Source organism: Pectinophora gossypiella, chromosome 2, assembly GCF_024362695.1.
Source record: "Pectinophora gossypiella chromosome 2, ilPecGoss1.1, whole genome shotgun sequence".
NCBI classification, from domain to species: Eukaryota; Metazoa; Arthropoda; class Insecta; order Lepidoptera; family Gelechiidae; genus Pectinophora; species Pectinophora gossypiella.
Genome location: NC_065405.1, coordinates 10,779,960 through 10,798,365, shown reverse-complemented (window position 1 = coordinate 10,798,365; position 18,406 = coordinate 10,779,960). Strand labels below are relative to the sequence as shown.

At 40.5% G+C, this 18,406-nt stretch overlaps 2 protein-coding genes across 5 annotated transcripts in view; one reads left to right on the top strand and one right to left on the bottom strand.

Annotated features, from left to right (window-relative positions):
• The window catches only part of LOC126375918 (uncharacterized), a 57,053-nt gene extending 50,092 nt beyond the window's left edge, over positions 1-6,961 (top strand). The window contains exons 6-13 of one of the 2 annotated variants that reach the window (XM_050023025.1): positions 79-285; positions 368-535; positions 623-758; positions 1,410-1,616; positions 3,437-3,571; positions 4,892-5,175; positions 5,835-6,004; positions 6,232-6,961. In XM_050023025.1, the coding sequence (XP_049878982.1) occupies positions 79-285; positions 368-535; positions 623-758; positions 1,410-1,616; positions 3,437-3,571; positions 4,892-5,175; positions 5,835-6,004; positions 6,232-6,609 (1,685 nt within the window). In that variant the 3' untranslated portion in view covers positions 6,610-6,961. Of the gene's footprint in view, positions 1-78; positions 286-367; positions 536-622; positions 759-1,409; positions 1,617-3,403; positions 3,572-4,891; positions 5,176-5,834; positions 6,005-6,231 lie in introns of both variants that reach the window. The other variant, XM_050023017.1, reaches the window with a different exon arrangement.
• A 121-nt stretch (positions 6,962-7,082) lies between these two features.
• LOC126376455 (adenylyl cyclase-associated protein 1) overlaps positions 7,083-18,406 on the bottom strand; it is a 29,877-nt gene continuing 18,553 nt past the window's right edge. For all 3 annotated transcript variants that reach the window (XM_050023812.1, XM_050023801.1, XM_050023790.1), the window contains exons 4-9: positions 17,773-18,155; positions 16,114-16,266; positions 15,594-15,778; positions 13,945-14,151; positions 9,263-9,406; positions 7,083-8,224 (exon numbers count right to left, since the gene is read on the bottom strand). In XM_050023812.1, the coding sequence (XP_049879769.1) occupies positions 8,135-8,224; positions 9,263-9,406; positions 13,945-14,151; positions 15,594-15,778; positions 16,114-16,266; positions 17,773-18,155 (1,162 nt within the window). In that variant the 3' untranslated portion in view covers positions 7,083-8,134. The remainder of the gene's footprint in view (positions 8,225-9,262; positions 9,407-13,944; positions 14,152-15,593; positions 15,779-16,113; positions 16,267-17,772; positions 18,156-18,406) is intronic.

Sequence of the window (18,406 nt, the reverse complement as noted above, 5' to 3'; positions counted from 1 at the left end):
GTAAAAGTAGGAACAGCTTATTTGAATTGCTAGTTAAAATTGTAAAAGGACATTTTGTGGACTCTGTGTTGTTTTTAGAGGAATGTAATATTGGGACGTCGTTCCGGTGCTTGTCTGGCGCGTGCCTGCCGCTGACATCGCGCTGCAACCGGTTGCTGGACTGCCCGGGCGGCGAGGACGAGCGCGCCTGCTCCTGCGCAGATTACCTACGAGCTGACTTCTCGCAAACCAAAATTTGTGATGGCGTTGTGGACTGCTGGGATTACTCCGATGAAAACAAATGTGGTATGAATCCAATATGCCAAATCCTTTTTTTATAACTTAACTCATTATAGGAGCTTCTAATTCTTGTTATTTTTTTTTGTAGAATGGTGCCAAGAAGATCAATACGTATGCGCTAATGCTAAACAGTGTATTGAAATGACCCGTGTTTGTGATGGTAATCCCGATTGTCCCCTCGGCGATGATGAGAAGAGCTGCGTTGCTTTGACCGATGAATTGGAAGACAATGAAGTTGTTCCTTATGATGAGGAAGGTAAGTTTATAAGGTTATTATTATACATCGGAATGGTGTTGTTGTTTCGTACTTTGCATGGAGATAAAACTGTTCTATATTTACCAGGTTTCGTAATGGTGCGGAAGCGAGGCATATGGGGCAGATTGTGTGTGGAAAGTTTTGAAGACGTAGTCAATCAGGCGCACAGTTCTCTGAAACTGCCAGACCTTGGTAGAGCTGTTTGCCGGGCCATGACATTCCAGTACGTATAAAACACTAAACAATAAAAAAACAAAATACTTCAATGTGAAGAAGTTATTATAGCGCGTTAAATAAGCGCACCAGTTTTTATCACGTGCCTTGTAGGTTTATCTCCGATTGCAATAACTACTTGGCCGGACAAATGAGTCTGCTGACTGCAGCTCGCCTGACTAGCTCAGTCGATAGAGTATGAGAGTCTGTGGGGTCAAGCCCCACGTTGGGCGCCAGTTTTAGCTATTGAAGTAAAAATACTTTCCACTGGTCAGTTCATTGACTTTACAACTAAGTAGGTACTTTTTACATTATGGGATTTATAATGTAAATTTATAAACTACACAGACAGTGCGCTTATTAGCGTACGATTAAGTGGTACGCTTATTTTACTGGCTATATTATGAAAATTATTTTTAAATTCATTTAAGGAAAACCATTTATAAAGCATTATAAATATACACATATATATGTTAATTAATAGGTAAGTTATTATTTTCCCATTTCTCTTGACTTAATTTGATCTTAAAATTACCGAAATGAAGCAGAATATTGCTAATAAGGGATTGGAGTGTCCTGTCCGGGTCTCTGCTATCTTCCATTTTCATGATACCAAGTACATTGACGAACCCAGTAAAGAGTACTGTATTGCATATTTCAGAGATTCTCCATGGGCGCGGGAGGCTCGAGAGGGACGGAAGGCCAGCTCAGTGGGCTACTGGGAAGTATGGCACAATGCGGCGGCTCGGGCCGCTGACACCAGACTCACCTTCCGAAGATCTGTCTGCACGCGACACAAAGCGCTTCGAGTCCGCTGCAAGGACCTCGATTGCGGTATTAGGCCGCACGCTGACGCTCAACAACCCAGGTAAGAATAATTTACTTATAGTTCAGATTTGTTGCTTCATTTTCCAGAATTAACTAGATAGGTTAATATAGCAATACTTTTAACACTATGTATAGTTAATTCGTAGCTGTACGTAGTATAGGTACTTACTTGAGTACTTACTTAATGGATTTGTTAACGACATTTGACGCCTTTTCACTGATTACATTTCTTGACAAATGACACTGACATCCTTAGCGCAGTCTCTTTAGACTGCGCCATTATATCACTCTTCTTCTTTTCTCGTGTGTGTTTCTTTTCTGGTGTCAGGGTTACTATACAAAGGCCCCTGACATGACTCATGAAACGACTACTTACTTACATCATTACGTAGCAACCGGGATCAAAAGTTTAACGTGCCTTCCGAAGCACGGATCATCTTACTCTCGGACAATCAGGTGATCAGCCTGTAATGTCCTAACCAAACTAGGGATCACAAAGTAATTTTTGTGATATTTCCTCACCGGGATTCGAACCCGGGACCTCCTGGAGCCTAACGCTCAACCACTGGGCCACGGAGGGCGGTATTCGTATCACTAATTGCACACATATCAGGACTGACAAAAGGTCCGGATTGATATTTATAATTACTTCAAGCGACTTACTAACGTTAAAGTTATTCGAAACCAAACACTCCCATCGCTATGATTAGATCAGATACATGAGATTACTACGTTCGTATGGCTAAAGCATGATAATCACATATATAAACGGTAGGTAAGTACGTGTGTATACTAATTCACCTGCATGTTCCTATTGTTCCTCCTCCACCAACCCGCAGTGGAGCAGCGTGGTGGAGTATGCTCCATACCCTCTCCGGTTGATTGAGAGGAGGCCTGTGCCCAGCAGTGGGACGTATATAGGCTATTTATGTTTATGTTTATGTGTTCCTATTGTTTGTGAGGGACGTTGCTTTATGATAGATTTAAACTACGTACATGCTACATACAAACTCTCTTTCTTATTCGATGCGCTAAGGAAAGGTGTGCGGGAAGTGGTGAAGGCCATGTTACAAGAAAACCAGATACTTAAATGTCTTTTACTCCACTACAACACGCAGTTTCTTTCTGTGCACTTTTTATTAATTAATGTGGTTTTGAAATTTTGGTAAGTAAAAAAAGCTACTTGAAAAATTCTAATTTCAGTTAATTATTAATCTAAGTGTCAATTAATCTAAAGTATTAAAATACTTACTTCTAAGTTATCTAAGCGTGTTGATATGAATGTTACCGTAGCCATAATAGTCCAAGAGGTACTCTATTCGCCGTTTTGAATACGCTGACGTTATAGGTAGGTGTATTTCTTGTTTTGTTTACTCCAGACGAACGATAACAAATACCACCTATTTATTGAGCAGGATAATTTATATCCACGTGGAGATGGAGTACTTGTATATGTTTGGAGTATAATACACATAGGAGACTGAGAGGGTTTAGGGGACGGGAATATTTGTAACATTTGAGTTTACATGCACTCGTTCATCCAGAAGGTAGTTTCTTACAAACTCTTGCTTCCGTACCGCAATGCTTCCAATGAGGTCGTGGCTCTGTGCCTCCGTTGTTTCCATATATTTTCAAACCAACATGACCGTTAAAGTTCCAGTTACGTCAGCTTATTTAAAACGTCGAACCGGCGTAGATTTTTTGACGTGCCTCAAAATGAAACACGTTTCGTATGGCATCTATTTGACATCTATGGCAGCTTGGCGGGATCTGGAGTAGATGTCTCACTATAGTAGTACTATCTGGTTTTCTTGTGGCATGGCGTAGGCGTGTGTCTGAGTCTCACGTGCGGTGGGGCAGGGTCGTGGGCGGCGGCGGCGCGGCGGCGGGCGCGTGGCCGTGGCAGGCGGCGCTGTACCGCGACGGGGACTTCCAGTGTGGGGCCACCCTAGTGCACCACCAGTGGCTGCTCTCCGCCAGCCATTGCTTCTACCAGTGAGTATTACCTTCCTTGACCACACACATCATCATAAACTGACGCTATTAGGAATTAGTTCCTAATGCGATGGGTAATGGCGCAAGTAACAAGACGACAACTTGTAGCCACTTTTAATAATTATTTTCTTCCTAATAATACACCACTTAACCATAAAACCATTATAGAGCCTGAAATTATTAAAGACTAATAACTATTAGGTATTTTAGGTAAACAGCGTCACTCAACAACATGGTCGCCATTCATTATGAACACTGACCATATTTTCTGGAGATGCAAGTCTGGATACGTAAAAAACAGAGATTGTAATTTAGGCTCCAGACTTTACAGACAAATACCGTGAATTCGTGATTCCACCGCTTTGCCCTAGCTCAGAAACACTTTAGGCATATTTCATGTCGTAAGTTTTGTAATAATAATTCGTTCTAAAATGGTTGTAATTTATAAAGGACATGTAATACTTATACTTACCTATTTTAATTCGAATGCGACACTACACGTGTAAACAGGGCCCCATCTTAATGTACCTACCTACTTACATTGTTTATTTACACAAGCTTCGATGTTTACTGTGGGAGATTTACGGCGACTGTAGTAAAATTGGTCCCAATTTGAGGATATGTTTGTATATATATTCGAGTATAGAAATGAATCACATATTACATACCTATTACTAGATATTATGTACTCATAAATGCAAGAACAAAATAGGTACATCGCTTATATACATATACATAAAGATCACGCCTATTTCCCATTGGGGTAGGCAGAAATCACGAAATATCACTTAGGTACTACGACCCCGACAAACCTTCACTCAAAAGATACGAAGTATCAATAATACAGTTTTCATGAATTTCAATATCGCGAAAGGTCTTCCGTGAAATATTTGCGCTGAAAATTAATTAAAGACGAACTCGTTAAGCCAATTTTAATTCAAATTGATTTCCTAAACATCACAATAGAATCTAATTTAAGAATCATTTAATTACTTACGAAAATAATTAGGTACATACCTACATATTAAGTTATACCATTATGTAAGATATTAAATGATTGTACTGGGTGGTTAAAATGGCCACATCGACGCAATTCATCTAAAAAAGCAATATTGCAATTTGATATTTGCGCATATAAACAAATGTCAAATAGAAATATTGCTTTCCTAGATGAATTGCATCGATGTGATCATTTTAACCCCCCTGTACAAGGTGACAAAAAGATATACATGAGAACTGAATCTTATCATCCAAGTGGTAAAAAAGAAGGCTATTTTTGTAGGGATTTTCAAAGAAGGTTAAAATCTTTTCTATCCGCAGAGCTACGGAAGCGCATTGGGTGGCTCGTTTAGGGGCGCTGCGCCGCGGCGCGTGGCCCCGGGGGCCATGGGAGCGCGTGGCCCGCGTGCGGCAAGTGGTCCTCCACCCGCGCTACGCCCCGCGCGGGTTCCGCAACGATATCGCTCTGCTGAGAGTGGACCCGCTCAAACTACACGCGAGGCTGAGGCCCGCGTGTCTGCCGCCGCCGCGCACCCAGCCGCCCGCCGGGCATCACTGTACTGTCGTCGGTTGGGGACAACTCTATGAACACGAACGAGTCTTTCGTAAGTTTACTAGACACCTCACCCAATTGTCCGAAAGTAAGATGATCCGTGCTTTGGAAGTTTACTACTTACTTACTGCTGTGAGTTGGTACGTAGTCGATACACCCCGATACTAGGGTTGATGAGGTTGCTAATCCGCCTCAGTTATGTTTTTTCTTCAGTTTTCATTTATTTGTATTAGGTTCGCGTTTGCCTCCATTCTCATAATGATCATCAAAATTGAAGACATATCCTACGGCGGTATAAGTTTACAGTACCTAAGGCTATACCAAAATACAAAAGGGTTTAATTTTCCCTGCAGCAATTTAGCTCAGCATCGTAAATTCTCGATGATTGCTTTAATTTAATTGAAGGCGTTTGTACCAACATGAAACCCCACAGTACAGTATGAAAAGTTATGTTAACCGGGTGATTGCGAAACTAATACATATATAATTAATAATTAATTACTGATATATTTTTAGCTGTTACCTACTTATTATGTAAGACTTCCGAGTAAAAGAAAGTGTACCGGTTGTGGAACAAATACAGGCTGTCTACCTACCGCAATAAGTGGAAATTCAAGTACCTAATTTATTTGACTTAGTTTATCTGAAAGCGCCTCATCACCTCATGTATGACTTACTTAACCCGTACTTACATAGATCGGTTAATTCCAGCGGACACGCTACAAGAAGTGGAGTTGCCGGTGATATCAACAGCGGAGTGCCGGCGGCGCACGCGACTGCTGCCGCTGTACCGGGTCACTGACGACATGTTCTGCGCGGGGTACGACCGCGGTGGCCGCGACGCCTGTCTCGGAGACTCCGGCGGACCGCTCATGTGCCAGGTATACACACATACTGTTATACTCACATCCAAATATCCAATAGAATACCCGTAATCCCAAATATAACCTAACATAGTAAGACCATTAAACACTCGACGCTTGTTCAACTCGTGTGATCAATCAAACAAACCGTTACTAATTTAATTATTCAAATTGGCTGAATCGGGCTTGGTTTGTTTACAATGATAATATTGAACTAACCAACAACCTCAAATTATTGTTGACAGGAATCGGACAGATGGTACATTTACGGAGTGACGAGCAACGGCTACGGCTGCGCGCGCGCCAACCGGCCCGGCGTCTACACCAAAGTGTCTAATTACATCGATTGGATCGACAGCGTCATCGCCACGCACACGCCGCAGCAGAACGAAACTATATTCGAAGAGTCCTCAGAGTCTGAAGAGGACTTCTACGCGGACTTAGAAGTCGCAGAGAATAATAGAGCAACGCGAGCAGATACATGTAAGGGGTACAGATGTCCCCTCGGCGAGTGCCTGCCGCCGTCCAGCGTCTGCAACGGCTTCATCGAGTGCTCCGACGGCAGCGACGAGTGGCGCTGCGCCAGGCCCGCCCCTAACAACTCCAAACACGACCCGGATTGACCAACAACTTATATATAAGCCAGTAATTAAAAGTAGAATACGTTTTTTGAATTCGACTGATATTTTGTAAGTAGACGTAAGTTAAATCTCAACCAATCAATATGTCAAAATGTATTGCTGAGCTTGACTCGCGTTTCTTCCGATCCATGCACTATGCCATATTTGATGTGTTCTGGGCTATGTATATATAGGTATAGCACTTCCGCGTCCAGAGGGTTGAGCTGTTTACCACTGTATTTTACTGCTAATCAAATCTATTTATTGATTTCATGGATTACCTTTTCCGTTTGAATTTACAGTTGGTACCTTTCAAATGGACGACGTGACCCATAAATAAACTATTGACAAACTATGACGATTTGTTTCATTACTAAAATAGGTACCTATCAATTAAACGATATTATTATATCATTAAACAAGTCAAATATAATATGTTTAGGTGTATTAGGTAGGTAATTGAATAAAACAAGTAATTCTTAAAAATTATTTTAATCTCTCGACAAATAAATTAACAAAATGCAAACTTGTAATACAATATTATCCTTCAAATAATGATGGCATTATAATAAATATTCATTTATTGAAGACGTCACATAATCATAGTTATTAAATTATTGGAATACAAATTATAGTGATTCACATAATGTTTAAGTTTAATCGATACCATTATAATTACAATTATAAATTAAAATTGTATGTCCTTCAGTTAAAAAAAGACGACCACGAAAGATAATTTAAAAACAATAAGCAATTGAATTTAGAAATAATACTAGAAAGAGAAGAGTCCCTTGAGTTTCCGGGGTTTTAGAATCACTTTATTAGTTATAGCAAAGTGAAGAATGCAAATCATTCGCAAATTCAAACTCGAGACAGTCACACTCCTTACAGCTAACTTATCTAGATCCCGTACCGAGCGGTACTCCGATAGCTTCCTGCTCATTGTCATTGTCGTATCACCAAACTTATGCATGGAACCTTTTATATTACACGTAAAGGCCAGTAAATACTTAGTTATGTCTACGTCATATGATTAGATTAATATCTATGAATACTTGGATCGAGCGAAATGAGCAAGAAATGAAGACGACTCTTATGAAAAAAATTGAATAAAGTTATAAATTGCCCGAGAACATTTTCATAGATTAGAACGTCTGCTCAAAGATGTTTTGTGCTTAACAATATAAATAATAGAGGCGAGTCGTATGAGTGATCTAACTTTTACTAGACTGTGCAAAATATTTGTTATACTCGCCTTGTCTCAGTAATAAAAAACGGTGGTAACGTAAGTACTTCGCTATTTTGATGCTTAAATCAAAAATGGTTTTCATATTTAAGAGACTTGTGTATTGAGATCATATATTAAAGAGAAATCACATATGATTTGTGAGTCCCTTGCCGCATTCTTATATAGGGAAACGCAGGCCAACTAATAGGTAGCGAAGCGAAGCACTCACATCACGGCCGACGCATGTGGTACTGACAGCTAGATACTGGAGCGATGTTCCCGGGGGGCGGGGGCGGAGGCCTAGCCCTTGTTCTCGACGGGCGTGGTGGTCAGCCCAGTCGGCGGCTTGTTCAGAAGCGTCTTGAACTGCTCCGGGACTGGGTACTCCGTCTGGTGATAATGATACATCAATAGTTGTTGCAATAGCTTGTTCGATATATAAACATGTAAAATAAAATGGCTATGAACGTAGGTAAATATTCGCCAATATAGTCAAAATTTAGTAAATAAAAATCTACCCTTCTTATGCAATCGGTTAGGAAAACAGCACCTTTGACCTTTGTTAAATAGATAACACCTGAAACTGTAATAATTTGCAAAGTTTCCACAAAAGGCCAACAGTCATAAATGTAACAAGCTAAGCTATTACATTAAATATTCTCACAAGTTCCAACAACTCTAGGAGAGTTGCTTAAGGGTACTTTTACAAGCTACAGACCTAATATTACGTATTCAATTCAGAAATTGTGTTCAGTTTGAATTATAAAACTTACGATGGGAGCCTCATAAAATGGGCGTCAGCTTATTAGGTAGTTGTATTTATTTATTGAATTGATTGAGAATATAACAGGAAAGACTGTTGCAATCAAATGATTTAAAACAACTCCACGATGTCTCGTGGACCACCGAAGTGCTAGTCTATTCACCAACCTTACTTTTGCTTTGCTTTTTCTTTTTTGATCTTTTTTCTGTCGGATTAGTGTCCGACACCATATCGGAAGAATAAGCCGTTAAACAATAATCATCAAACGTTGAAACAGGTATGCTCAAATTGCTCAATCCTATGAAAAGCCACCATTGCTAGCCGTTTGATGACGTAAGTGTTCCATAAGTTGCTTGGACTTAAATTTTATTATTGAAAATTGGCGAATTAATTACTGTCACTTATATAAAAAACATTAAAACTATAAGTAAATATTTTACTTAAAGTTCAAAATTGTCTTATTTTTTTTTGAAATGGTAACGGAGGGTGAGATGGAGGATGACGTCAGCGAAGCTAATCTTGAATTGTTAGCTGTCACTGTAGAACATACCTGGTTTGGTTTAGATCTGATAAAGCTGTGATTTGATGTAGTATTTGTGTGACGTGTGAAGATGTGATGATGTGTGTGTGTGTGTGTGTGTGCACGAGATGCTACTCGTACTTACATAGTCTCCGTTGGCTTTAGGAACGAGCACGTTCATCTCCGAGGACTTGGAGCTGACAATCTCGACGTCGAGCGAGTCCTTCGATAGGTAGATCTGGCAGCCGTCCGTCTTGTCGATCGAGATCGTCGGCACTTTGCCCAACACCTGCCGGGAATTAATAATAATATTAAAAATTATTTATTGCATAAAAAGTACATAATTTAATTTGAATATTCAAATAAGGAATATATCTAGTTATACAAGCTGGATAACGAATTAAAAGCCGCGAATTAACTGGAAGTATCAAGTGTCGAGAGGGTTGCGTGTACACCTGCGAGGCATTTGGTAAATTCACAGGAGTTATATTAGTTAACGAACTCTATGGCCAGGTTTCTTGACAATCAAACCGAAAGACCCCGGCTCAATTTCTGGTTGAATTGGTTAGGAACAGAACTTTTTTTAAGTTACGGGCGTAAATTTTGTAAGACCCTATAAAATTTAGAAGTCTCCGAAACGTTGGTAACTACTTATTCTACCACTGATGCAAAAACAAACAAGGATAAACATAAGAGTATAATAGCTAACACCCTTTCCATCACATTGTTTTCAGAAAAGCCATAATATCGATTTAAAAGTCGACAAATACAAGTTCAAAGTTTCATAATTTCGTTTAAGCTAATCTTGTGAAATCCGAGATTCAAAGGACAAGAATGAGTTAATTGAAATGAATTTTCAAACTCGTAAATGATTCAGCCCCTTCCATCGGCGTAAAATGCTATCACCAAATTACCATAGCAATTACCATCCATTCGAGCAACAATTATCAAGATAAAAGCACAGAAATTTAATACTATCGTGTCTGTGGATAAAAGGCATCTATTTTAAACACTGGCTCCTAAGCTCACGGGTAGAGAGTAGAGAGTATTATACTCCTTGATCCTAAGCATAGTCAAAGATATTATGCAAAGAAAATTATGTTGTTATCTGTGAAGAAATTTAAATAAGGACTGCTTGCTAAGTTTAAAGTTCAGAACACACTTCAACCACATTTAAAAAGAATATTTCGAACACAGAAATTTCGCCGTCAAGAGCGAGTGACATTCGAGCGGCAATGTCATAAGAGGTTCTCAAAGTTAGAATCTGAACAATAACATTTTATAGATGTATTTGTATAAGAAGATTTACGTTTGAGATGCCTTGTTATAGCTGCGTTTCGTATGTTGTTTCGTTTTAGATGTCGTTATCGACGCTCCTGACGACATTGTTCTTAGTGTTTCACCTGTCCAGTCGCAGCGCCGACCCCGAGAGCCGCATGGACCCCGCCGACGAGGAGTCGGCCAACGGTGTCTCGTGGACTCTCGCCCACTACGCCGCCGCCGCGGTGCACGAGTACGGGTTGCCGCTCGGACAGTTTTGCATCACATTTTTATACGGACTTTACAGGAGGTTCACATTCATGAACATGGTTCGTTATAATCGTAATCCCACTATTTATTTACAACAAATATTGACATACTTGTCATTTTTTTAAGTTACCTTTGTACAGTTAATCAATTATTTCGTTCTGCAGACAGTGTTCCTATTAAAATACGTACCTACAGGGATGTACATGTATAAAATGTTAAAAGACATCTATATAACATCACGAGAGAGAATAAAACAAAAACAAATGGAACTGGACGACATACAACTTCAGGTATGCACTTACAAAACTCACGTAAACCACGACTTAGGAACGTTCGTATCTTCATTCCTAAGGAGCACCGGAATATGCAGTTATATACCTACACGGGTAGTCATTGAGTCGTATAATATCGATTACTCTTCGTAAGAGCCACGCTCTCGGTCGGTGTAGCATTGTTAGACAACATTTTTGTGGCATGTTTTACCATTTTCGTATATCGATAACAGATTCAAATAATGAACACAAAGCTGTGCGTGCGCGACGCGGAGTTCACGGAGCGCGAGGAGCAGCTGCGACGCGGCGCCGAGCGGCTGCGGGCGGTGAGGGCACGGGTACGCGACATGATCGCGGCCGACGACGCGCTGCGCCGCGCGCTCGAGTCCGCCGCGCCCTGGGGCGACGAGGCCGAGCTGCACATGCACTCCACGCCGGAGGAAGGTCCGTACTAGCGGCCTGGCTTCACTTTACAACATCCTTTTTGGAAATTATTTAGTCTCTTTGTCTTTTGCCATTGAATAAAGAGTAGAATCTGTTGACATGTTAGTGATCATCAGTTATGCCACACATGAGTCCAAGGAAAGACAACCTTCAATTTGACTTACGTAGTTATAAACATCACAACAGATTATACAACAGAAGTTCTAATGACTCAGTATAATCAGACTAGATGATACAGTAAGAAGAGAGTTTAAATAAAACAACAAAATATGTGTTGTTTCCAGAACGAGACTTCATAATAGCGCTTTTGAAGGAACTGAAGTCAACAGAGCACGCGGGCGAAGTGGCAATCTCCGAGCGACCTCCGGAGAAGATGGACTGCGGAGAGCACTTGCAGGCGGACGAGGCCGCGACCCCCGACCACAGCGTCTACTCCTCACTCAGCGACGCCGAGGCCAAGCAGGACTGCCGCGTCAAAATCGTCAAGGTCACTAACGTGTACAAAGTCGCATATCTCAAACACTACATCAAACAAAGGCGACTGCGACGCGCGACCCAGCAGGCCTTACTGAAGAAAAAGGTAATTTATCGGTCGCAATAACATTAAAACTGATGGTTAGTATTTATCCGAAGATCTATTTCACGAAGACAAAAGCTAACATTCCTTTTTCCTTGTTTCAGATTGAGAGCATTCAAAAGCTTTTAGAAGGTTGGCAAAAGTCACTTAACACGGTGATTAACAGTAAAATATTATTGGACACAACTCCCATTGACTTGGCATCACAAGAAGCTATGGGCGACTATTCCAAGCCAAGCATTCGCGACTCGTCCGACTCGGACAGCGACTTGAAGACCAGCGGTACGGACACGTACAGGGACGAGTACAGCCTCAGCTGGTCACAGAACCCTTATAAATCTTATGGTTACAGTTTCGATGTAAGTGCGAATCTTTTTGAGTTCAAATCGCTACTTCATAAGCAGAATCTGTTTTCATTAATGAAGTAATGACTAAAATCTCGGTTGTTCTAGGAACTTCAAGAATCTGCGGTAGCAAAAGATTTCTATGACTCTCAAGACCTTAATGACATGAAGTATCCGGCTCACACGCCGCACCTATGCGAGTGTAACGGCCCGAAGGCCGGCTCCAACGTTCTCTTCCTCCTGCCCGACGAGAAGAGGAGCCAAGTGGCTATCGAAGAGATCAAGACCGATACTGAAGACTTCGACGCAGATTGCCGGGACATAATTGCACTGTGAACCTCACTGCATTTTTGAGACGTATTTTATTTAGTCCGTAAATAAATCTTTTATAGATTAAAAGTTGGTTTTATGTCAGTTGTATTACAGTCAGTATTACAGTTATTCAGTTGATTTAGCTAGGCGGCGTCCTCTTAAATATTCTGATTTTAAAAGCACTGCTTCATACAGGTGTATCCCAGTATTTCTATTATGAATTTCCATTGATGGATAGATTCCCCCACTATTTCAATTTCAAAAAACGCTGCGACAAAGCGCTGCATCCATGCAACATCAGCTCTTATGACGGTACATAGAACCTATTTATTTATTTCCTCTTTGGTGCAGAATTATTCACCAAAATTAAAGGTAAATTAAAAATAATTATTTTGTTCTCTATTTATTATTTTTTGTTTAACGAGAAGTCGTGTCTTATTGTATTAAATTGTCTATGGGTATTTGTTTTAATTTTATTTCCTTTTATTTTATTTTTAATTCAGTAATTTATCAAGCCGTCAGATATATTAAAGTAGAAACAGATTCTCAAATAACACAACTGCGCTTTTTGCGAATATATGTATGATAAAAGCTAGTCCCACTTTTTCCATATTGTACGTCTCTGGAAATAGTAATATGACGGGTTATACCCTAAAATATAAATCGCTTATGGGAGATCGAAAATAAACACCATATGGAGCTTAGTTCCTCGAGTGCTGAGTGATTGATGGATGACGTGCAGTACGGTTACTGGAGCCGCGTTTGCTATTTGCGAATATAATTTACAAATGTCAATCAAAACGCAAAATATGTGTTCACGACACATTTACACTGTACTGTAACGTTAATGTAATGCACAATGTAAATCCAGTTCCACTTCTACTGCAGATTCAGAAAGGCAGTCAATAATAGTTCACTTAAATGCAAAAACTACCTACATAAAAATAACCACCTAAACAAACAAGCTTTATCTTCTAAATAGTCTAGCATTAGTTTAAGTAAGCCAAGCAGTTAAGTAATGGTCTTGGGATAACTTTTAAAGTGGGTAGTTTGTCGTGGAAAAGTTTACGACTATCTCCTATCGTTATGTCGTTTTCACAGGATCCGCTGACCTAGCCTGAAAACTTGACAGCTCTATCTCTGAAAACAAGGAAACTGTAAAGTTTCATTACCAATTTACTATATTTATAAACGAACTTACCTTCCACAACTTCATTCGCGTGGCCTTTGGTTACGCGACAAATTTCGTACTTCTATGTTCAGAAATTGTTGCAGTTCCATCAAAATTCCACCCCCTTTCATCCTCTTTCGGCATTAATAACATTAGTAGGGATGTAATGATACTGACCTGCATCTGTACAGACTGGCAGTTGACGAACTCGACGCTGGAGACCAGGTTGTCAAACACCACCGCACACTTGGTGCACGAGTCGAGCACCACGCCGTTGATCTTGCCCTTGACGGTGAGGGCGGAGTCCCGGCAGCGGAACATGTACACCACGTTGTTCATGTCCGCGTTCTCTACCACCAGGTTCGAGTTGCCCTTTTGGTATTCCTGTGAGAAAAATTACGTACAGTCATGAGTAATATAATGTACCCACTTTAGGACTCTGTCGCACTAACATATTTGACATTTAGTGAGACTTACAGTTCAATTTGCCAAAAAAGTTAATGTGACATGGTACCAAAGTGTATACACATTAATGCTCGTGACCGTACATCAATGTGTACTCCTCCTATAACTCAAGTGTGCCCAGTAGATATTCTACTTAGCAATAAAACCACCAATTCTGCTCATTATTTCTCTTGTAGTAGTTTTCGTATTATATTGTAAAGATCACACGATCAAATTGCATCGGTACGCTATATCGCGAGATGCGTTAAAAACGCGGAGTATCGACCTTTAGAGGAAAGTATGCTGTCTTATTCAAATTTAAAAATAGCTAACATAGTTACAATTTGAATCGTCAATTTTTAACAAACGTCTCATCCGCCTCAACTACTGCAGCTTCTCACAACCTGTATTACTGGGGAAAGAAGCTGCAAGAAAAACCTGGGCACAACTCTACGTAGGTCGATTACATATGATCAGAACGATAAGATCGTTCTTACATATGCTACTAAATGTCACGAAATATTTAAAATGAATAAATATAACGATTTCTCACGAAGGAAAATCGGCGTAAAATTTACATGTCTTCGTACGAGCCAAAGGCAATGAGAAATGACATAACCCCACCCCCTTTCGGGCTGGATTGTGCGTAACGGGGTTACATATACGTCAAATTTAACACTATAAGGCCCAGCTTTTCAAATACAATAGTTAAATAATGAGGTTTGATTTTTAAAAGGACAATGGGCCTTACGAGTTTAAGTATGGCAGTGGTTTCGTATTTCGATTGCGGTTTATATGCAATATTATTCAGAAACATGATAATGCATAATTGTTATACTATATCTCTCTGTACCTTGGCAACTGCATACGCGGCCAATTAATTAATTGATCAATTAATCAATTATGCATGCCAATACTCTCTGCATACCAGTAGTTAAACGAAAACAGTTCTGTACTAATGTTACGATGAATTGGTGAGTCAGTGTCAGTATTAATTCCATGAGTAATGTCTGCAGAACTAACCTGACAATACAATTCTAGGTAAAATACTAAGGATTCTTGGATTAAACAGTACCGTACACTTCTTTTACAGTCATTTTAATAACTAGGGACACCAAAAATTCAAAGAACAATCGATTGTTTTCGGTTTTTAGCCCCCCAGATCGAACTGCGGGGGCTTAAAAGGCCACATTAAAGCAATTCATCTAAAACGCATATTTGAAATTTGTTAATAATGCGCATTTATTTATTTCGCAAATGTCACGTAGCAGTATTGTTTAGATGAATTGGTTTGATGTGGCCTTTTTAGGTCCCCTGTCCTGTGGAAGCAACATTTATGCGAAAATGGAAATCGAGGGTTGGTAATAGCAGGATGTACTTACAATGAGCCACTTCTTGCCGTCGCGCATGAAGACGGGCGGCTTGTCCGGCAGCACGCCGGCTCCAGGCTGCGGCAGAGGCTTGGAGCCGCGCGCGGGCGGCGCCGGCGCCGGCTTGAATGGGGCCGGGCCCTGCCGCAGTTGCGGGTTCTTGTGCGTCTGCATGTCTGACGTCACCTTGCGCAGGCCTGCACGATGCCATGGTCAACATTACGTCACATACTTCCTGAATACTATCCCTATTGCGTGCGGCGCGTTGGTAACCTATAGGAGAAATGTCCTACGGCTGTCGGTCGGAAGCCGATTTAGTAAGCACCTTTCAGCGAGACATATTTGCTAACATTTATAAATATAGAAATGATATTAGTAGGAATCACCCACTTAGAGATATCATTCTCGGGATGCCGACTCTTATTTAAGCTCGAAATTTTCGTGATCAAATTAGGTAATCACGGGACTGACAAATATTCAAATGAAATATTAAAAAAGTAACTTGGTTGCAATATCCTTTGCGCATACTCACTGCTAGTGATGCCCTCGCCCTGGTTGATCTCAGCGAAGAGCGCGCTGCGGTCGTCGACGGTCATGTTGGAGAAGTCCACGTCGGGCAGCACGGGCGGCGGCGGCGGCATGCCCCCGGGCGGCGGCGGCGGCGCACCTGCGCCCGCGCCCTTACCTGGACCACAAAATCAAATCATTTATTGATGCAATGCAGCAAGTAGCAATGACTGAAGCTCAGTCGTTTACCGTCTCTTATATCTACGCACAAGATTATACTCAACCCGATTTTGACTACCTGTTATCTAATTCGTCGAAAAAACTCGGATTAAAATATCACAAAGTCGGCGGGTGACAACGCAAGGCAGGGCTTATATAACGTACGCCAGTCGGATTTGTAGACGTAAAATGTAAAAACTGGGTTAAAAAAGGCTATCTCTCGAATATTTTGGTAATTCGTGTAGGGTGACGTTTTAAAGCCCAGGAGCACTAGAAACAAAAAAATCTCTATAACTGAAAACGATGTTGATAATTTGTTAGTTAAAGTTTGCCTTTTTATCTCTGGAAATAGATGGAATGTAACACGATTTATAATGTAAGAACTTCTCAAATTCCTTAAATCTGTAAGCGACAGTCAGACGTCAGGCATAATTCATAATTTGTACTGAAACCCTCGTCATAAAGTTGTTTTTTATCCGAGTTGCGGGGACTGGTGCGAGCGGTGATAAAGATAAATGATTGTTTCGGGAGCATTTTGTAAGGGTTTGTTTTTGATTGAATTTGAAATAGGTATGATACGACAAGAAATCTGTTTGAAAGAAATACCAACTTTATCTTGATAATTCTCTAAGGATTCGTGCCACTACACTTGTGTAAAGAACTTCTGGGTCTTAAGAGTATCAAAGGATAAAAGGAGAGCGATCTTACTAAACATTAGCAGTGTTATAACAAGACGAAGACTGAAGATAAACTAGATTAAAGTTATATAATTATAAAGAAAAACTGCTGTTATAAGAAGCTGAGCTCGACAAAGATATGCGTAGGCCGACAAAGGTCACGACCCTACCCCTGCGGCATCACACCTTTTAGCATAATATTGTTTGTAACTGCAAAACTTTGACAGTTAGATATACTATTTCAACACACCCACTGAACTTTCAATCAAGTGTTTACAATATTGTTTGCACTCTCAATTCATCAACCTGGTTTGTCTAGTAAATACGTGGCTATCGACTTCTGAATGCTTATTTTGTCAGACAGACTTGTTTAAATATTAATTTCTCCTTTGTCAGAGGTAAAGTCACTTCATACTTCACGAATTGTATACGGTTCATTGATTCATGAATAATTTAAACGATATAGTAGGAAAGTGAGATGCCAATTAACACGAGCTTAGAAATTGGTTTTATTTATTAAACGTGACAGTCTGGCTTTAGCGACATCGCGGTTGGCGATAAAAACAGAATTCATTTTATTTTGAACAAACCTAAACCAACAGCGGCTCAGTAATTGTACATACCAACTCGCGGATTGTGCAAATTGTGGATGTATTTTTTGGCGTATTTATTTAATTTAAGCTAATTCTGCTCAAGTCTATTTGATTCGTATCAATTAATAATGTGCAAAAATATAAAGGAAGACCTTTTAACGAAATGTTATTTTACAAATGATGAATGCTACTCACCGGACCACACAAGTCCAGTAGTATGGTGTTGCTTGACGTAAGCCTGCAGGTCGGCGAGCAGCTGCACCCAGGCGCGGCACCACTCCGCGTGCTTCTTGTCTTTCTCCTTCCACTCCTTAAGGACGCGGTTCGTGTAGAACTGGCCGGCATCGTTCATCTCCTTCACATACGGCCCGGGAGTAGGGGATACGGCCACCCAGCCTAGAGCCGGGATGCTCTCGGAAATGGCCGACAGATGGTTGAACAGCGGCGACGCGCGGTTCTTCTCGCGGAACTGCTGGATAGCGTTGATCTGTTCGCTGGTCGGCGCCAGCAGTTGCGTCTCTTCAGCCTGGGACGGTTTACCGCGGCTTGTCGCCAGCTGAATGTAGCGAAATTGTGCCCTGCAGAACAGGTACATCATCAATCTACTTATTATTCTACTGGCGTACCAACTGAATCCTATTTTTTTTTGTAAAAGGATTCCCCTGCTAGTCAAACTGAGTAAGTTTATATGTTTATATGATGAAATTCGCATCATTGCTAAATTTAATATTAGGCTGAATAAGAATGAAATGCTAAACTATTGCTTTAATAAAATGTTCGTATTAACTAGGTCATATTGATTTATTAAAAGTAGGTCACTGACAGCAAT